The following is a 22,226-nucleotide window of genomic DNA, read 5'->3' as shown; positions in this document are numbered from 1 at the left end:
CTCAGGCCCAGAAGCCAGGATATGCATATAATTGGTATCATTGGATAGAAAACTTTGAAGTTTATAGAAATGTTAAAAATAATGTATGTATGACACAATAGATATGGTAGGAGAAAATCCAAAGAAAAACCAACCAGAATTTTTTGGGGGAGAGCCCATGCTCTTACAATGGCCAGTATAAGGGCATATCCAAATCCAGCTCCCAGATTGCAATTCCCATGGCTTCCACTAGATATCAACAGTCTTTGTTCAAGGTTTCAGGCTTGTTTCTTCCAAAACGAGGAAGAATGATAAGTTTTAGTACTGGGACTCAGTTGGAAATCAGTCTGCTAATATCATTTTCCTATTGAACATACTTCTTTCTCTATGAAATATTATAGTTTAATTACATTTTAGGGTACCTGAGGATTAAATAGAAATGTATTTTGACTTGTTTTAACAAAGTGTAGCGGTAGCTTTTTGAATTCCTTTCTCTGCATGTTGAACGAGTGGATTACTCAAATCGATGGCGCCAATTTATTTGAATTGCACACCCTCCAATTTCACAGGAAGTTGTCGACAGGTGTCCCGCTGGTGGGACGCCTAGCCCTAAGAAACCAGTGTTTCCAACCCTGTACATGTGTTTCTGCCTAATGCATTGAATCCAAAATTGTTCTAAAAGATGCTTAAGTTATTGAGGCATGTTTCTTTGTTTTTTTAGGTTTTGAATTGTGTGTTCTATATCTTCAATAAAATGAAATATGTACACCTGTGACAAATCCACAATCAGACAACAGTATATTGTAGGTTTGCATGGCTGTTAGATGCAACGGCACCACTCCCAGTAAATTATCATGGTGTTCGGAGGTAGGGGGAGGATTAGTGGTAATTGCCAACTGTGACTGGGTGGGTCCTCTGTAGGCAAATGGTTGCGATGGGAGTGATTACTGGATTTAAAAAAGGGGCAGGCAAATTTTATGGGGGAGAGAAAAAAGGAAACCTTAACTTCTTTAACTACCTATCAGTATTTGCCAGTACCCCCCCCCCCCACACACACACACACAAACATTGCTAAAATGAATACAAGTTAAACATATTTATTTTTAGATCACTACTTATTAAATTGAGTCTGGAAAGAAGGGGACATTTATGGAACAAAGACCCAAGACAAGGTGTGATGATTATTACAACACAAAAAGGAAAGAAATGCCCCCTGGATACTTTGATGTGTGCACCCTCCAGAAAAGATTATTTTACACTTTTGCTAGATAAAATGCATTGGAAAACTGGCAAATCCATTTTGATTGACACTCTGTTCTCAAATTACTATAGAAGCCACACCACAGGCTTACTGGCAATTAATATTGAATGACACTAAACTTGGAGGTGGGGTGTATGTGGGATTCATATCCTTGACTAGTATATCTTGTGGTGGTATTGTTGCAAGATTCAATCTAGAATTAGCAACTGTTGCCAAGGCACCCATTTCCCAGGCAACCAGTGGCTGTTTACACACTTTCCTAATCAGTTTGTTCTGCATTGGCTAAACTGGCTACCAGTGTGCCAGTAGTATTTTTTACAGACCAAAACCTACATGGACTAACACTGAATTACAGCATATTGACTTACACTATTTAATTTGTGCATGGGCAATTTTTTTATCCTTTTTAGGGCCTCATGTGGACCATTGGATGAAATGCATAAAAAGAAAAAGCTTTTGTTTTGGACCTAAATAGCTGCATGCATAGCTGAAATCTAAAGGCATCAGTGCGCAACAAGACCAGCTCAAGATAAGGTCAGAGGTCATCACTTACTGCCTACCCACTTCTGCTAACCACTCGATTCTGCAAATTGCTCAATAGGACTACATTTAATGCATTTTGCGATATATTAATTAATCTAATTACTTGTCCTTAACATTTTTATTAGCTATAAAGCATAAAGGAATAAAACAATTTGGCAAATGTACTAGGCTATGAATACAGTAAAATACAATTTGCTTGACATTGAGATTAAATTGCATTTTGTGAGTACATTTAAACAATTGTATTTCTCAATAAAAAATAGAATAACAGACATGCAAGAAACTACAATTAAACAGCCATCCTTTTGAATCTTATCCATAGCTTTAGTTTCACACTCCAGTTAGTACTGAGTGCATGCTGAAGTGCAGCATGAGTCAGCTAACTCCTGTCTCCAATCTTGAACAGGGGGGGGGGTGTCACAGACTGCGAGAAGGAGAGAGGTAGTACGGTCCGGCTGCCATTCTCAATGGAAAAACTCCTGTTACAGTACTCCACTACTCACACGATCTGGGTCAGCATCAGTGGCAAGTGATGTCATCTGAGAACTTGGTTGAGCCCTGCCCTCAGGGCGAGACAGGGGTGAGAGGGCTCCCAGAAGCTCAGCTGGCCTGTGGAGACAACACGCCCCCGGAGAGACAAAGCCAGAGAGGGACACAGGAGGAGGAGGTTGGAGACAGCGGGTCCCTGGCCGACAACAACAAGATACAGGAAGTGACATCAGAACCCAGTCAAGGGGTAGGCCAACTGCAGGAGGACCCACAGACAGGTCTCAGAGGTAACCAGGGGACGTCTGCAGCACGGAGGAGTGGGGAGGATGGAGGGCCAGGTGTGTGTGGAGAATGGTGGTATTCTGGTGGTTCAATTCAGGCTTTTTTCTCATCAGGTTCTAAAAATCTAATTTGTCTGTTAAAGTTTTCCGATAATAAGTAACAGGAGAGGCATATAAACAACCAGTTAGTCATACAGTGGTGAAAAGTTCTTATATGCTTTAGTGAACAAAGATAAAAGAAAAGCTAGAATACTGAAATGAAAAGGAATGTTCAAAATCAGCACTCAGGAACTACAAAGCTGATGAAAGCAATATTATTTCTTATGGTTTAGTAAACATGACTTTCCTATCTAGAGTTGCCACCATTTTAGTTACAGTACATATTGACACTTTTTGAATAGAATTTGGCACTCAGCAGTTACATTTCAAGTGTGTAAGCGTGCATGTTCTGTACGAGTGTACGCATGTGTGTGTGTGTGTGTGTGTGTGTGTGTGTGTGTGTGTGTGTGTGTGTGTGTGTGTGTGTGTGTGTGTGTGTGTGTGTGTGTGTATGAGTGTGTGTTTTAATCTATATCTCTGGGTGCGGCAGGTGTGTGTCTGGAAGAGCAGTGCTTCAGTGGGAGCAGGAGGAGGTCTTCCCCCAGGGGGGTGGTGTTACTACCGTATCCAGAAAGGGAGAGGGACAGGCGGACAGAGGAGCCCAGGGGCCCCCGGTCTTTCTTCTTCTTTGGAGGAGGGAACGGAGCCTCCATGTAAGTCCCTCCCCTATTCCAATGAAGTGAAATGATAAGACAATTCAAATTAGGCCTTAATTCAATCTGTTGAGTGTAGCCATTTTTTGTATTGACTACTTTTATTCAATGTAGAGTAACCTCCTATTGTGAGAGCAGAGGATGGCAACGGATCTACGACAAGACTAGAGAAGACTTTAAACTCAAGTGGTGCGAGATCAAATCCCCAGTCACCTATTACAATTTCAGAGAAGGTAACTGTACTATACAAGCTCATATGGTTCACTCCACAGAGGTATCAATACAGTTATAGTTACATAAAATGTTAATTCAGTCTTGAATATTTCATAATAAGTGGCAAATATATATCTGGGTTCAGTGTTTGAAATCTTGTCTCTTTTGTAGAAGACAACAGATATAAAATGACTATATGAAGGAGAATGGTTTTGAATATGTCATCATGTAGGTGAACAGCTCCTTTACCAGATCCCCAACAACAAGGTGCTGACCACTAAGATCGGCCTCCTTAGCAGCCTTAGAGAGTATGACCGCTTCAGCAGCAAGGTCACCCACGGTCGGGGACTGAGGTGAGGCATCTGAGACAAAGAAGGTGCATAGACCTCTCACATTATAGTCCTGTAAAATACTGTATCTCTATAGAGTAGTTACTAATGTCTACTTCCAATGGTTACTTCATCTAATGGCTACTTCTATAATAACGTATGTTAGTTCCCTTTATTTTATTTTTTTACTTCACTAGGGTATTGATTTTCCTGCATCCATTTTTAAATCCAGTATTGAAAATAAGATAACACTTTTAAAAAGTGGACTATCCCTTTAAGTAATACAGTGACCTTTCATCTAATGGCTATACTTCTCTGCCTTGTAGGAGGTTGAAAATTGAGGAGTTTTTCCCCACCACCTTCCGCATGGACATGAGAGATGAGAGAGAGGCTTTCTTTGCCCAGCAGGAAGGTAAAAATTGGCCTAAGTCAAATACAACGCCTCCAGTAACATGATAACATGTCAATACTAGCACACTACAATACAGGTTCAACAAGATTCTGTAGGGGGCTACAGTTGAAAAAGCAACTTGTGCTTCATGGAAAAGACAATGAAGGCAAAGACATTGAAAACAAATAATGCGTAACTGACAGATGTGTGACACAATAGTTGTCCTGGCGATTTGAATGTATTATTATTTATTTATTTTTATGATGGAACGTTAAGGTACAGCACTTCAGTTCCCAGTAGGCTATTGTGATAAAATCACAAGAGAAACCTGTTGTGTTGCTATAGAGAAATGTTGGCAGAGGGCATGTCTGAGAGACATGTAGTGAAAAGCCATGACACCCACAGTCCTTTAACAGTGGCTACCGCCTCACTGTAGTACCATTGCTCTTCACAGAATTTCAAAGCTGTTCATTTCAAAATTCAAAAGGCACTCACACATCTGAGCTATCTTTGTTGCAGGTGCATGGTAACAGTTGAATAACATGAGAAAAAAAAGAAGAAACCTGCACACTGCTCTTGCTAGTATCACCGCTCTTTATTAAGCTTTAGGTATTGGCCTCAAGGCATTTCGAAACCTGTTATTTTCACCTTCTGCAGTTAGGTTTGTTAAAGAGGAAGAAGGGTTGAAGAAGAAACCATGACCCAGTCAGTTCTCCCAGTTCTCCCACACCAAGAGCACAAGTAGACTTATGACTCAGCTGCCATAGAAGAAGGATGCAGTATAACTTGCAATGTGTATCATCATGAAGTTAATAGTAACTTTAATTCTAAAAGTTAAAGGATAAATCCACTCAAAAACTATATTTGGGTATTTTTTTCATTAGTCCATTGTTAATACAGACCCAGAATGTTTGCATGTCAGCAGTCAAGTTTTCAGGATGTTGGACTTTCAAGAAGCAAAGTGCCACTTGCCACATCATCATGATGGTTCAAAATGCATCATCATGATGGTGTGGCAAGTGCCAATTTGCTTCTTGAAAATCCTATAATTGTTCCTTTAAGTTAAGAGGATGACAATGATACATCTGCATATCATAAATTGAAACAGCATCTCTCAAGCCTACGGCAAAATTACAACAATCAGGTGAAATATAACATGCATAATGACAACAATAAGGTTTAGTCTGCTTTGTGACATAAATAACTAATTATTGTGACACATACAGTACCAGTAAAAAGTTTGGACACACCAACTTATTAATGGGTTTTTATTGATTTATTACTATTTTCTACATTGTAGAATAATAGTGAAGACTTCAAAGCTATGAAAAAACACATATGGAATCATGTAGTAACCAAAAAAGTGTTAAACAAATCTAAATATAATTTGTATTCTTCAAAGCAGCCCCCCTTTGCCTTGATGACAGCTTTGCACACTCTTGGGATTCTCTCAACCAGCTTCACCTGGAAAGCTTTTCCAACAGTCTTGAAGGAGTTCCCACATATGCTGAGCACTTGTTGGCTGCTTTCCTTCACTCCACGGTCAAACTCATCCCTGACCTTATCAATTGGGTTGAGGTTGGGTAATTGTGGAGGCCAGGTCATTTGATGCAGCACTCCATCACTCTCATCTCTTGGACAAATTGCCGTTACACAGCCTGGAGGTGTGTTGGGTCATGGTCTTGTTGAAAAACAAATGATAGTCCCACTAAGCGCAAACCAGATGGGATGCTGTATCGCTGCAGAATGCTCTGGTAGCCATGCTGGTTAAGTGTGCCTTGAATTCTAAATAAATCACAGATAGTGTCACCAGCAAAGCATCCCCACACCATCCCACCTCCTCCTCCATGCTTCACGGTGGGAACCACACATGCAGAGATTTTATTTTATTTGACCTTTATTTAACTAGGCAAGTCAGTTAAGAACAAGTTCTTATTTTCAATGACAGCCTAGAAACAGTGGGTTAACTGCCTTGTTCAGGGGCAAAATAACAGATTTTTACCATGTCAGCTCGGGGACTTGATCTTGCAACCTTTTGGTTACTAGTCCAACTCTCTAACCACTAGGTTACCTGCCACCCCTATCATCTGTTCATCTACTCTGCATCTCACAAAGACACAGCGGTTGAAACCAAAAATCTCAAATTTGGACTCATCTTGGTCCAAGCAAGTCTCTTCTTATTGGTGTCCTTTAGTGTTGGTTTCTTTGCAGCAATTTGACCATGAAGGCCTGATTCACTCAGTCTCCTCTGAACAGTTGATGTTGAGATGTGTCTGTTACTTGAATTCTGGGAAGCATTTATTTGGGCTGCAATTTCTGAGGTTGGTGACTCTAAAGAACTTATCCTCTGCAGCAGTTGCAAACCTGGGTCTTCCTTCCCGGTGGCGGTCCTCAGGAGTGTCAGTTTTATCATAGCGCTTGATGGTTTTTCTGACTGCACTTCAAGAATCTTTCAAAGTTCTTGAAATTTTCTGGATTGACTGAACTTCATGTCTTAAAGCAATGACGGACTGTCATTTCTATTTGCTTATTTTAGCTGATCTTGCCATAATATGGACTCTGTCTTTTACCAAATAGGGCAATCTCTGTATACCACCACTACCGTGTCACAACACAACTGATTGGGCCTAACACATTAAGATGGAAAGAAATTCTACAAATGAACTTTTAACAAGGCACACCTGTTAATTGAAATGCATTACAGGTGATTACCTCATGAAACTGGTTGAGAGAATGCCAAGAATGTGCAAAGCTGTCATCAAGGCAAAGGGTCGTGTCACAAACGTTATAATAACTGGACCAAAGCGCAGCGTGATCTGGGTTCCACATCTTTTTAAGTGAAAGTCACAGCAAAACCAAAACAATAACTCTTAAAGCGAAACGTGAAGCTAATAATAGTGCTAACAGGCAACTATCCATAGTCAAGATCCCACAAAACACAAAAGGGGAAATGGCTGCCTAAATATGATCCCTAATCAGAGACAGGCCAACATAGAAATATAAATTACCTAGATGACCCACCCCGACCTAACCAACATAGAGAATAAAAAGCTCTCTATGGTCAGGGCGTGACAGGTCGCTACTTTGAAGAATCTCTTTGTTTAACACTTTTTTGGTTACTATAAGATTCCATATGTGTTATTTCATAGTTTTGATGTCTTCACTATTATTCTACAATGTAGAAAATAGTTCAAAAAAACTTGAATGAGTAGGCGTGTCCAAACTTTTGACTGGTACTGTAGGTAATGTAGTCAGCAATTTTGTCTGCATAGTTTACATATAACTACAATTATTAAATGTCACTATTTTGAGATATTCTAATAAGACATTTAAAAAGCATTCCCACATCTGAGTTATATTGTTGCAGGAGCATGGGAATAATGCGAAAAATTGCTCGTATTAGTAGTTTCATTCAAGTTTACATAATATATTCTAATAAAACCATGTTGCGTTGCTAGGTATGTGTGATGAGGAGACAAGCATGTGGATCTGTAAGCCCACGGGCCTCAACCAGGGGCGAGGCATCTTCCTCCTGAGGAGCCCAGGAAGACGTCTCGGCCTTCAGACTCAAGCTGCAGAACATCGCAGAGACCCAGTGCAACAGGACGCTGCCTTTTCGCTTGCCCCAGGCACGCATCGTGCAGCAGTGGGTGAACACTAGGGCTGTGAACACTACTTTATAAGAACGTTCAGTACTGTGTCTGCAAAACCAAAAGGAATTACAGATTATACTATCATCAAATACATTATATAATTCTGATTTTATTCGATGTGGTTATACTGTAGTAATTCTCCATGAATTGCAAAACTGCCATTGTCTGCCATATTCAGTTGACGAATTGGATATATTATTACATTTCCACCAACAGAGGGAATGCAAGATCTGTTTTTAAAAGAGCGATGTACTAAAGACGGGTTGGTTTATTAGCAACAAAACCGACGCGTGCGCAACTATGCGGCAAAACATACGGTGTTGGCATAGATTGTTGACAACATGTAAACTATATATAAATAAGGTTTCACATAGAGCACCTGATCTCTCAAATACATCGTTACAGTTGTTGGTTAGCTAGCTCATGAATTTGAGACATTTGGCATAGACGAAACATCAGTCGCATTGTTTTCGTTTTCAGCCTTGTATCTATTTCGACAAGGCTCTGGGCCTGTATTCAGAAAGAGTATGCATGCTGATCTAGGATCCGTTTTCCTTATCATAATGAATACGATTATTTGGACAGCGGGGACGATCCTAGATCAACCAAGTGGATTATAATGTATATCTAATGTTTCCTCAGGTATGTCCAGAACCCTCTGCTCTTAAAGGGGAGAAAGTTTGATGTGCGCTCCTATTTCCTCATTGCCTGCACCTCACCCTACATGGTATTTTTTCGCCATGGTTACGTGCGCTTGACCTGTGACCTTTATGACCCCAACTCCCCCAACCTTTCTTCCCATTTGACCAATCAGGTTAGTAGAAAATATGCTTCTCTTTCTTGGTTTACAAAATTATTTTGCCTCACCTGAGCAGGATAGTGTTTTTTTTGTCATGAATCTTGTTCTGGAGGCAGCTCTGCAGAGTGGTCACTAGCTGATTTTAAACCAAACTCTAACTCTAACCTTAACCACACTGTTAACCCTAATGTCTAACCCTAACCTTCAATGAAGACAAAAAGTAAAATAAAAAATAATGAATCTTTACAATATAGGCAATTTTGATGTTGCAGTTGGCCTGTCTAAAGGGAAAATGCTCAATTCTGCTCCAGGACAACTCATGACAATAAATATCAACCTGCTCCCCTGACCTGCAAGTTTAGTGATATAAGCAGAGTATTACTATTTCAGAATCAGGTTGTCAACCGATGCATCTCCATAGGATACTGCATGAAAATAGACCAGAAACCAGGTCATAAAATAATGGTGCCAATCAAGTCTCAAACTGTTGGCCCTGTAACAACTCCTCTCTCTGGCCATTCATGTGTATCCTGGTCCCCCTTTTGTTTCCCCACAGTACATGCAGAAGAAGAACCCCCTCTACAGCGTGCTGAAGGAGGAGACTGTCTGGTCCATGGATCGATTCAACACCTATGTAAATGACAAGCTCAGTGTTGCCAAGGGCCTGCCTAGGGACTGGGTGCTTGGCGCTTTCGCCGTGAGTTTTATAGTTTTTTTTTTAGGTTTACATCATGGTTAAGTTAACCCTTCAAGGACCAATTATGAAGGCATCATTGGTGTTATTTATAGTTAAGTGATGTGATTTTACTCCTGGGAGAGACTACAAATGACATCCTCTCCACCCACACCTTTGTGTCTGTCTGTCTGTCTGTTTGTCTTACCTTATGTCTGTTATCCATTCATTAGAAGCGAATGCAGCAGATCATGATCCAGTGTTTCTTCGCTGTGAAAGCCAAGCTAGATCGTAAACTGGGGTACTTTGACCTGATTGGCTGTGATTTCATGATTGACGATGACTTTAAGGTCGGCAAAACACCTCATTGGTTTTTAATGTAAAGTGTGTGTGAGTTTCAAAGTATTTGTGAGCGGTTGGTCAAACTAACAGTTGATGTGCTTGCTGTGCCTTTGTCTGTCCTCATCTAGGTGTGGCTGTTGGAGATGAACTGTAACCCAGCCCTCCACACCAACTGTGAGGCCCTGAAGGAAGTGATTCCCAGTACTGTTGTGGAAACTTTGGGTGAGCACACACTACTATTCACATGACTGGCTTAATTAGTTCTGTTGGACTATGATATTACCTCAAGAATTTGACAAGATATCCTCAAATGCAGCTGATCTCAGAAATAAACTCACTTCGGAAATACTTTTTTTGTCTTTGTAATTCAAGATAACGAGATGATGTGTCGCCAGTTCCCCTTTAATTTGTTAGTTTGCCTGTGTGTGGCTTCTCTCTGTTTTTCTATTGGAGAGTTGAAAATAGCCTGATGTGTGATAGCTACTACCCAGCTGTAGGTTAGTCAGCCCTTACAGCCTTATGCCTTATCTCCTGTAGATCTGACTCTGGAGATCTTCAACAAGTGTCGCTGTGGACTGAAGCTGCTGCCACTGGCCAGCCAGAGGGACTTTGTGCTACTGTATGATGGCGAGACTGCCCATGTCCCTGTTCTCAGCCGCAGGAGCAAAACAGCAGTACCCCTCCAAGCCCAGCACCCAAAGAGTGTCTCCACCCAAATGCCCTTCACCACCAGCAGGACTCAGAAGACAGAGTCTGTAGCATCAGTGTCTCGGGAGAAGTCAGTGAGTGAAAACACATTTTCTCCTGTAGCCATGACGGCTGTCTTGGTACCCCTGACTGGCACTGATGCCACTGACCATCCTGCCCCTGTCACTACACACAATGATCCATTCCTGCAGACTGGTCCCAACCGACTCACAGGCCCAGCAGGGGCCCCCAGACCCCATCCCACCCACAAACCCAGTCCTCGACCCCCCAAGCCAGCCCAAGCCCGCGTGGAGCTCCGGCTCAGCAAGTGCACCTGGCAGCGGCGATCAGGGAACTCAGAACATCGCAAGCCCTCAGATCTCCTGTGGGTGAAGGATACCTTCATGTCCCTGTCCACCCCGGCTCTGACTGAGGGCTCACGCTTCTCTATGAGACGCCTGCGGGGCACCAAAGCCTGCCAACCCGACCAGGAACAACCCTTCTGCTACTCCCTGAGGCCCACACAGTTCCGCCTGGCCAAGCCCGGCACCAGCAGCCCCGTGTGTACAGACAAACAGGACAAGGAAGGGGAACAGGAGGGAGGGGGGGGCCAGGAGCCCGGTGTAGACACACAGAGTACAGCCAAGGAAGAGAAAGAGGACAAAGAGCACAGGGAGGAGCTGTGATATACTCATACTGAGACACTCACACCTGTCAAAGTATAGGCTTAACGTTAATCATTTTGGTTTGTGGGTAACAATATGCATGGGTGAGGTTGGAACCTCGCCATGAAAGGAATCCTACTTTGCTTTTTATTACAGAATATTTTAAATTAATAAAGTATATTTCTCCCCTGAAAACCCCCAGATGATTCTGTCTTTTGATGCTTGAAATGTTTGAGGTGGCTTCAAAAATGCAATTGCACAACAGTATGACAACTGGTGAAATAGCACACAGGCAAATCTACGGTACCAGAGTAATACTGAGACTAAGATTTTTTACTTGAAATGTATTATTGTAATGCTCCGGGTGTCGTGGGTGTGGAGTCAAACGCAGGAGACAGAGAGTGCAATGCTGTGCGTCTTTAATAGCACCAACGCACCACAGGTTGCTCACAATAGTAACGGCCCCAAACACAGGGAATGAAAATGTACAACGGAAAAGTCACGACCAAGCACTAACACGTACCTCTACAACAGAGCCGAAGGTTACACTGAAATAATCCCGCACAACAACCAGGCGGGCCGGCTGTCTAATAAAGACAAACTAATCATACATAAACAGGTGCTACCAATAAACATACAAGGGGGGGAGGAAAGACAATCAGTGGCAGCTAATAGGCCGGTGACGACGACCGCCGAGCGCCACTCGTGACAGTACCCCCCCCCTGACGCGTGGCTCCCGCAGCGCGCCAACACCGGCCTCGAGGTCGCCCCGGAGGACGAGGTGCAGGGCGATCCGGATGGAGGCGATGGAAATCCCTCAACATGGATGGATCCAAGATGTCCCCCACCGGTACCCAGCACCTCTCCTCCGGGCCGTACCCCTCCCAGTCCACGAGGTACTGCAGGCCCCTCACCCGGCGTCTTGAGTCCAGAATGGCCCGGATCGTGTACGCCGGGGACCCCTCGATGTCCAGAGGGGGGGAGGGACCTCCAGCACCTCACTGTCCTGCAGGGGACCAGCTACCACCGGCCTGAGGAGAGACACATGAAACGAGGGGTTAATACGATAATAGGAAGGGAGTTGTAATCGATAACACACCTCGTTTATTCTCCTCAGGACTTTAAAGGGCCCTACACACTGCGGACCCAGCTTCCGGCAGGGCAAGCGAAGAGGTAGGTTTCGGGTCGAGAGCCAGACCCTGTCCCCCGGTACAAACACAGGGGCCTCACTGCGGTGGCGGTCAGCACTCCTCTTCTGCCGTCCACTCGCTTGTTGTAGAGATTACTGGACGGCCCTCCAGGTCTCCTTGGAGCGCTGTACCCATTCCTCCACCGCAGGAGCCTCGGTCTGGCTCGGATGCCATGGTGCCAGGACCGGCTGGTACCCCAACACACACTGAAAAGGGGACACGTTAGTAGAGGAGTGGCATGTGAGTTCTGAACCATTTCAGCCCAGAGAATGTAGCGTGCCCACTCCCCTGGCCGATCCTGGCAATACGACAGCAGAAACCTACCCACCTCCTGGTTCACTCTCTCCACCTGCCCATTACTCTCGGGGTGATAACCGGAGGTCAGGCTGACAGAGACCCCCAAGCGTTCCATGAACGCTCTCCATACCCGAGACGTGAATTGGGGGCCCCGATCAGAAACGATGTCCTCCGGCACCCCGTAGTGCCGAAAGACATGGGTGAATAACGCCTCCGCAGTCTGTAGGGCTGTAGGGATACCGGGCAACGGGAGGAGACGGCAGGACTTAGAGAACCGATCCACAATCACTAGAACCGTGGTGTTCCCCTGAGACGGCGGAAGATCGGTCAGGAAATCTATGGACAGATGTGACTATGGCCGCTGTGGAACGGGGAGGGGTTGTAACTTCCCTCTAGGAAGGTGCCTAGGAGCCTTACTCTGAGCGCACACTGAACAGGAGGAGACATAACCCTTAACGTCCTTAGCCAAAGTAGGCCACCAATACCTCCCCTGAAGGCTCCCCACTGTCCTCGTCACCCCAGGGTGACCCGAGGAGGGTAGGACATGAGCCCACCGAATCAGCTTGTCCCGAACACCAAGCGGCACGTACCTTCGCCCCGCTGGACACTGAGGAGGCGCGGGTTCAGCCCGTAACGCCCGCTCGATGTCCGAGTCCACCTCCCATACCACTGGTGCTACCAGCTTTGAGGCGGGAAGGATGGGAGCAGGTTCGGTGGACCCATCCTCCGTGTCGTAAAGGCGGGACAGTGCGTCAGCCTTTACGTTCTGGGAGCCCGGTCTATAAGACAAAGTAAACCGGAACCGGGTGAAGAATATGGCCCACCTTGCCTGACGTGGGTTAAGTCTCCTAGCTGCCCGAATATACTCCAGGTTCTGGTGGTCGGTCCAGATGAGAAAGGGTGCTTAGCCCCCTCAAGCCAGTGTCTCCACACCTTCAGAGCTCTAACCACCGCTAGCAACTCCCGGTCCCCCACATCATAGTTACGCTCCGCTGGACTGAGCTTCCTTGAGAAGAAAGCGCAGGGGCGGAGTTTTGGTGGCGTACCCGAGCGCCAGCCTCGGACGTGTCCACCTCCACTATGAATGATAGAGAGGGGTCCGGATGCGCCAACACGGGCGCATCAGTGAACAGCCCCTTCAACTTGTTGAATTTAAAAAAAATAATAATAATTTCACCTTTATTTAACCAGGTAAGCAAGTTGAGAACAAGTTCTCATTTACAATTGCGACCTGGCCAAGATAAAGCAAAGCAGTTCGACACATACAACGACACAGAGTTACACATGGAGTAAAACAAACATACAGTCAATAATACAGTAAAAAAAACAAGTCTATATACAATGTGAGCAAATGAGGTGAGAAGGGAGGTAAAGGCAAAAAAGGCCATGGTGGCAAAGTAAATACAATATAGCAAGTAAAACACTGGAATGGTAGTTTTGCAATGGAAGAATGTGCAAAGTAGAAATAAAAATAATGGGGTGTAAAGGAGCAAAATAAATAAATAAATTAAATACAGTTGGGAAAGAGGTAGTTGTTTGGGCTAAATTATAGGTGGGCTATGTACAGGTGCAGTAATCTGTAAGATGCTCTGACAGTTGGTGCTTAAAGCTAGTGAGGGAGATAAGTGTTTCCAATTTAAGAGATTTTTGTAGTTCGTTCCAGTCATTGGCAGCAGAGAACTGGAAGGAGAGGCGGCCAAAGAAAGAATTGGTTTTGGGGGTGACTAGAGAGATATACCTGCTGGAGCGTGTGCTACAGGTGGGAGATGCTATGGTGACCAGCGAGCTGAGATAAGGGGGACTTTACCTAGCAGGGTCTTGTAGATGACATGGAGCCAGTGGGTTTGGCGACGAGTATGAAGCGAGGGCCAGCCAACGAGAGCGTACAGGTCGCAATGGTGGGTAGTATATGGGGCTTTGGTGACAAAACGAATTGCACTGTGATAGACTGCATCCAATTTGTTGAGTAGGGTATTGGAGGCTATTTTGTAAATGACATCGCCAAAGTCGAGGATTGGTAGGATGGTCAATTTTACAAGGGTATGTTTGGCAGCATGAGTGAAGGATGCTTTGTTGCGAAATAGGAAGCCAATTCTAGATTTAACTTTGGATTGGAGATGTTTGATATGGGTCTGGAAGGAGAGTTTACAGTCTAACCAGACACCTAAGTATTTGTAGTTGTCCACGTATTCTAAGTCAGAGCCGTCCAGAGTAGTGATGTTGGACAGGCGGGTAGGTGCAGGTAGCGATCGGTTGAAGAGCATGCATTTAGTTTTACTTGTATTTAAGAGCAATTGGAGGCCACGGAAGGAGAGTTGTATGGCATTGAAGCTTGCCTGGAGGGTTGTTAACACAGTGTCCAAAGAAGGGCCGGAAGTATACAGAATGGTGTTGTCTGCGTAGAGGTGGATCAGAGACTCACCAGCAGCAAGAGCGACCTCATTGATGTATACAGAGAAGAGAGTCGGTCCCAGAATTGAACCCTGTGGCACCCCCATAGAGACTGCCAGAGGTCCGGACAGCAGACCCTCCGATTTGACACACTGAACTCTATCAGAGAAGTAGTTGGTGAACCAGGCGAGGCAATTATTTGAGAAACCAAGGCTGTCGAGTCTGCCGATGAGGATGTGGTGGTTGACAGAGTCGAAAGCCTTGGCCAGATACGGCTGCACAGAAATGTTTCTTATCGATGGCGGTTAAGATATCGTTTAGGACCTTGAGCGTGGCTGAGGTGCACCCATGACCAGCTCTGAAACCAGATTGCATAGCAGAGAAGGTATGGTGAGATTCGAAATGGTCGGTAATCTGTTTGTTGACTTGGCTTTCGAAGACCTTAGAAAGGCATGGTAGGATAGATATAGGTCTGTAGCAGTTTGGGTCAAGAGTGTCCCCCCCTTTGAAGAGGGGGATGACCGCAGCTGCTTTCCAATCTTTGGGAATCTCAGATGACACGAAAGAGAGGTTGAACAGGCTAGTAATAGGGGTGGCAACAATTTCGGCAGATAATTTTTAGAAAGAAAGGGTCCAGATTGTCTAGCCCGGCTGATTTGTAGGGGTCCAGATTTTTCAGCTCTTTCAGAACTTCAGCTGAATGGATTTGGGAGAAGGAGAAATGGGGAAGGCTTGGGCGAGTTGCTGTTGGGGGTGCAGTGCTGTTGACCGGGGTAGGAGTTGCCAGGTGGAAAGCATGGCCAGCCGTAGAAAAATGCTTATTGAAATTCTCAATTATGGTGGATTTATCAGTGGTGACAGTGTTTCCTATCTTCAGTGCAGTGGGCAGCTGGGAGGAGGTGTGCTCCATTCGCCTCTGCTGACCACTGCAACCGCACCGGGCCCCCCTTCTGCAGTGAGGTAATGGGAGCCGCTATCTGGCCAAAACCCCGGATAAACCTCTGGTATGACGAGGTACTCATAGTGGCCTGATGTGGTACTAAATGAGGTTTTCCACTCGTCTCCCTTCTGAATACGCACCAGACTATACACGCTCCTGAGATCCAGTTTTGTGAATAACTGCGCTCCGTGGAATGATTCCACCTCCGTAGTGATGAGAGGTAGAGAGTAACTATACCCCACTGTGATGGCGTTTAGACCTCTATAATCAATACACGGACGCAAACCTCCCTCCTTTTTCCTCACAAAAAAGAAACTCGAGGAGACGGGTGAAAAGGAGGGCCGAATGTACCACTGTCCCAGCGACTCCGTGACATATGTCTCCATTGCCAACGTCTCCTCCTGGGACAGCGGGTACACGTGACTCTTGGTAAGCGCAGCGTCTACCTGGAGATCTATCGTACAATCCCTTCCCGGTCGATAAGGTGGTGATTTAGTCGCTTTCACTTTACTGAAAGCGATTGCCAAATTGGCATACTCGGGGAATGCACACCGTGGAACCCTGGTCTGGACTCTCCACCGATGTGGCACCGATGGAAACTCCCAAACACCTTCCAGAACACTCCTCTGACCACCCCTGGAGAACCGCCTGTTTCCACAAAATTTTAGGATTGTGCCGGGCCAGCCAGGGAGTCCCCAGCACCACTGGAAACGCAGGCGAATCAATAATTTAAAAAACTGATACGCTCCCTATGTTTCCCCTGCGTCACCATGTCCAGTGGGACCGTGGTCTCCCTGACCATCCCTGACCCTAATGGCCGGCTATCTAGGGAGTGCACAGGGAAAGGAGAATCTATCGGCACCAGCGGAACCCCTAACTTAAGGGCGAGTCCGCGATCCATAAAGTTCCCAGCTGCGCCTGAATCGACTAGCGCCCTATACTGGGAAGAGGGAAAAAAGGGGGTTCTGGGTGAGTTTGATGCAGACTCACCTGGGATGATCGAGAAGCGTTCCGCCTGCCATCTCTACTCCCAGACGGACCCCCCCAGCACCGATCAGACGTGTGTCCTCTCCGACCACAGTTGGTGCAGGGAAGGCCTCCTCCTCCGGTACCCCTCGGCGCAGCCCCTCCCAACTCCATCGGAATGGGAGCGGAGGGGCTGGGTGGTGGAACGCACAGGACCCTCTCTGAACGCCTGCGGGCAGCCAGCAGATTGTCCAGTCGAATGGACATGTCAATCAGCTGATCCAGTGACAGAGTGGTGTCCCGACACGCTAACTCCCGGCGGACGTCCTCTCGGAGACTACACCTGTAGTGGTCCATAAGGGCCCTGTCGTTCCACCCAGATCCGGCTACCAAGGTCCGGAACTCCAGCGCGTAATCCTGGGCGCTCCTCCTCTCCTGCCTGAGATGAAAAAGTCGTTCTCCCACCGCTCGGCCGTCTAGAGGGTGATCAAACACGGCACGGAAGCGGAGGGAAAACTCTGGGTAGTGCTCCCGCGCTGAGTCTGGGCCATTCCAGACTGCGTTCGCCCACTCCAGAGCACGACCCGTGAGGCAGGAGATGAGGACACTCACCCTCTCCGCTCCTGAGGGAGTGGGTCTGACGGTGGCCAGGTATAGCTCCAGCTGAAGCAGAAACCCCTGGCAACCCGCCGCCGCTCCATCATAAGCCCTCGGTAGCGTCAGACGGAGGGTGCTGGAGTCGGGAGATGGGGAGTCCGGAGCCGGGGTGCCGAAGGTGGAGAGAGGAGACCACTCCTCTCCCATCGGTCCATTCTCTCCATCACTTGATCCATCGCGGATCCGATCCGATGGAGAACGGTGGTGTGGTGGAGAACCCGTTCCTCCATCGATGGGAGAGGGTTGGCTGCTGCTCCTGCTGACTCCATTCAATTTGATAGGTGCGGGATTCTGTAATGCTCCGGGTGTCGTGGGTGTGGAGTCAAACGCAGGAGACAGAGAGTGCAATGCTGTGCGTCTTTAATAGCACCAACGCACCACAGGGTGCTCACAATAGTAATGGCCCCAAACACAGGGAATGAAAATGTACAACGGAAAAGTCACGACCAGGCACTAACACGTACCTCTACAACAGAGCCGAAGGTTACACTGAAATAATCCCGCACAACAACCAGGCGGGCTGGCTGTCTAATAAAGACAAACTAATCATACATAAACAGGTGCTACCAATAAACATACAAGGGGGGGAGGAAAGACAATCAGTGGCAGCTAATAGGCCGGTGACGACGACCGCCAAGCGCCACTCGTGACAATTATAAACAAAAAACAATGATTGCAAAGTTAGGCAATCTTCATACTAAATTTTGAACAGAAATGCAATGGTTAATTGAACCAGTCTAAAACTTTGCACATACACTGCTGCCATCTAGTGGACAAAATCTAAATGGAGCCTAACCTGGAATAGTACATCATTGCCTTTCTCTTGCATTTCAATGGGAGAAAAAAAAAAAAATTCTTTGTATTAGCTTTTACCAGATCTAATATGTTATATTCTAGTACATTATTTTAACATTTCCACAAACTTCCACAGAGTGTTTCCTTTCAAATGGTATCAAGAATACAGCAAGATGACGCCGACAGAGATGGTCACCTCGCTTCAGGTCCTCAAAAAACTACTTTGTTTTTTTATGTATTAGTTTATGTATTATTTTTTACATTGTTAGCCCAGGAAATCTCAAGTGTTATTACATACAGGGGAAGAACTATTGGATATAAAAGCAATGACAACTTACCAACATTACGACCAGGAATACGTATTTCCCGAAGCGGATCCTTTGTTCGGACCTCCACCCTGAACATGGGATCTTATCCCAAAGGTCAACCCAAAACAACGAGGTCGCCGCAGGAGAGGCAGACGGAGTGGCCTACTGGTCAGACTCAGAAGGCGAGCACACCATCCACCGCTCCCGAGCATATTACTCACCAATGTCCAATCTCTAGATAACAAAGTGGACAAAATTAGGGCACGAGTTGCCTTCCAGAGAGATATCAGAGATTGTAACATTCTCTGTTTCACGGAAACATGGCTCACTCGAAATATGTTGTCAGAGTCGGTACAGCCACCCGGTTTCTTCATGCGTCGCTCCGACAGAAACAAACATCTCTCTGGTAAGAAGAAGGGCGGGGGTGTATGTCTTATGATTAACGACTCATGGTGTAATCACAACAACATACAGGAACTTAAGTCCTTTTGTTCACCTGACTTAGAATTCCTTACAATCAAATGCCGACCATATTATCTTCCAAGAGAATTCTATTCGATTATAGTCACAGCCGTGTATATCCCCCCCAAGCAGATACCTCGTCGGCCCTGAAAGAACTTCACTGGACTCTATGTAAACTTGAAACCATACATCCTGAGGCTGAATTTATTATAGCCAGGGATTTTAACAAAGCTAACCTTAAGAGCTAGACTTCCTAAAGTCTATCAGCATTTCGAATGCGAGATACAGGCTGCTAGCATTCTGGAATATTGCTACTCTAACTTCTGCAATGCATACAAAGCCTTCCCCTGCCCAGCCTTCGGCAAATCTGACCATGACTCCATTTTGTTGCTCCCAGCCTATAGACAGAAACTAAAACAGGAAACGCCCGTGCTCAGGTCCATCAAACACTGGTCTGACCAATCGGATTCCATGCTTCAGGATTGCTTCGATCACGTGGACTGGGATATGTTCCGGATAGCCTCAGACAACAACATTGATGTATACGCTAAAACATTTCCTAACCAGCATTTGCGCAAAAAAACTGAACCATCGCTTTTAATCATGGCAAGGCGATTGGAAACATGACCGAATACAAACAGTGCAGCTATTCCCTCCGCATGGCAATCAAACAAGCAAAGAGTCGGTATAGAAACAAAATAGAGTCGCAAATCAACGGCTCAAACACGAGACGTATGTGGCAGTCAATCACAGATTACAAAAAGAAAACCAGCCCCTTCACGGACAACGACGTCTTGCTCCCAGACAAATTAAAACAACTCCTTTGCTCGCTTTGAGGACAATACAGTGCCACTGACACGGCCCGCTACCAAAGCCTGTGGGCTCTCCTTCTCCGTGTCCAATGTGAGTAAAATATTTAAACGTGTTAACCCTCGCAGGGCTGATGGCCCAGACGGCATCCCTAGCTGCGTCCTCAGAGCATGAGCAGACCAGCCGGCTGGTGTGCTTACGGACATATTCAATCAATCTCTATCCCAGTGTGTTGTCCCCACATGCTTCAAGATGGCCACCATTGTTGAACTAAATGAGTATCTCCCCTGTATCATCGCCTGGTACAGCTGTATCATCGCCTGGTACGGCAACTGCACCGCCCTCAACCTCAAGGCTCTCCAGAGGATAGTGCGGTCTACACAACACATCACTGGGGGCAATCTACCTGCCCTCCAGGACACCTACAGCACCCAATGTCATAGGAAGGCCAAAAAGATCATCAAGGACAATAACCACCTGAGCCACTTCTTGTTCACCATGCTATCATCCAGAAGGCGAGGTCAGTACAGGTGCATCAACGCTGGGACCGAGAGACTGAAAAACAACTTCTATCTCAAGGCCATCAGTCTGTTAAACAGCCATCACTAACATAGAGAGGCAGACTCAAATCTCTGGCCACTTTAATAAATGGACTTAATGAAGGTATCACTTGTCACCTGAAATATGGAGCAGGTTGAGAGCTTCAAGTTCCTTGGTGTCCACATCACCAACAAACTATCATGGTCCAAACACACTAAGACAGTTGTGAAGAGGGCACGACAAAGCCTATTCTCCCTAAGGAGACTGAAAAGATTTGGCATGGGTCCTTAGATCCTCAGATGGTTCTACAGCTGCACCATCAAGAACATCCTGACTGGTTGCATCACTGCCTGGTATGGCAACTGCTTGGCATTCGACTGCAAGGCACTACAGAGGGTAGTGCGTACGGCCCAGTACATCAGTACATCCAAGACCTCTATATCAGGCAGTGTCAGAGGAAGGCTGCCCTGAACATTGTCAAAGACTCCAGCCACCCTAGTCATAAACTGTTCTCTCTGCTACCGCACGGCAAGCAGTACCGGAGCGCCAAGTCGAGGTCCAAAAGGCTTCTTAACAGCTTCTACGCCCAAGCCATAAGACTCATGAACAGCTAATCAAATCAGAACGCTGCTGCTACTCTCTGTTTATAATCTCTGCATAGTCACTTTAACTCTAACTACATGTACATATTACCTTTGCCCCCGCACATTGATGTACCCCCTGTATATAGCATTGACTCTGTCTACCCCCTGTTTATAATGACTCTGTACCCCTGTATATAGCCTCCACATTGACTCTTAACCCTCTAACTACATTGACTCTGTACATATTAGCCTCCACATTGACTCTGTAACCCCCTGTATATAGCCTCCACATTGACTCCCGGTACCCCTGTATATAACCTCCACATTGACTCTGTACCGGTACCCCCTGTATATAGCCTCCACATTGACTCTGTACCGGTACCCCCTGTATTTGCCTTGCTTGTTATTTTACTGCTGCTGTTTAATTATTTGTTACTTTTATTTTCTATTACATTTTTTTTACATATTTAACATATTTAATATATTTCATTTTTTTCTTAACACTGTAAGGTCTACACCGGTTGTATTTAGCACATGTGACAAATAACGTTTTATTTGATTTGAGTTTGAGTTTTGTTTAACTTTGCAAACATTGGATATTGTTTGACATTCACTACATGACCCACGTGTCCACATACATGAGTATGTGGACACCTGCTCATCGAACAGCTCATTCCAAAATCATTTGCATTATGGAGTTGGTCCCCCCTGTGCTGCTTTAACAGTCTCCAGTCTTCTTGAAGGCTTTCTACTAGATGTTGGAACATTGCTGTGGGGACTTACTTCCATCCAGCCAAAATAACATTAGTGAGTTGGGGCACTGATGTTGGGCGATTAGGCCTGGGCCTGGCTCGCAGTCGACGTTCTAATTCATCCCAAAGGTGTTTGATGGGATTGAGGCCAGGGCTCTGTAAGCAGGACAGTCAAGTTCTTCCACACCAATCTCAACAAACCATTTCTGTATGGCCCTCGCCTTGTGCATGGGGGCATTGTCATGTTGAAACAGGAAAGAACCCTCCCCAAACTGTTTTCACAAATCTAGAATGTCATTGTAAGCTGTAGCGTTAATATTTCCCTTCATTGGAACTAAGGGGCCCAGTCCGAACCATGAAAAACAGCCCCAGACCATTATTCCTCCTCCACCAAACTTTAGGCAGGTTGCTTTCTCCTGGCATCTGCCAAACCCAGATTTGTCCGTCGGATGGCCTGATGCTGTAGCGTGATTCAAC

The 22,226-nt window shown here is 45.7% G+C and overlaps 1 protein-coding gene across 1 annotated transcript; it reads left to right on the top strand.

Moving 5' to 3' along the window:
* The first annotated feature begins 2,162 nt into the window (after positions 1-2,162).
* Positions 2,163-11,245, top strand: LOC115101651 (protein polyglycylase TTLL10-like). Its single transcript, XM_029621112.2, is given in 12 exon segments — positions 2,163-2,610; positions 3,143-3,305; positions 3,420-3,538; positions 3,751-3,871; positions 4,174-4,259; positions 7,697-7,779; positions 7,781-7,884; positions 8,534-8,705; positions 9,247-9,387; positions 9,597-9,713; positions 9,834-9,927; positions 10,243-11,245. Coding segments are annotated over 12 exon segments (2,331 nt in total). The 5' UTR covers positions 2,163-2,315; the 3' UTR covers positions 11,079-11,245.
* The last annotated feature ends 10,981 nt before the right edge of the window (positions 11,246-22,226 follow it).

The sequence above is a fragment of the Oncorhynchus nerka genome, linkage group LG20 (genome assembly GCF_034236695.1).
Source record: "Oncorhynchus nerka isolate Pitt River linkage group LG20, Oner_Uvic_2.0, whole genome shotgun sequence".
Classification (NCBI taxonomy): domain Eukaryota; kingdom Metazoa; phylum Chordata; class Actinopteri; order Salmoniformes; family Salmonidae; genus Oncorhynchus; species Oncorhynchus nerka.
The sequence above is the reverse complement of the archived record's forward strand: the minus strand, read 5'-3'. Positions and strand labels throughout refer to the sequence as shown.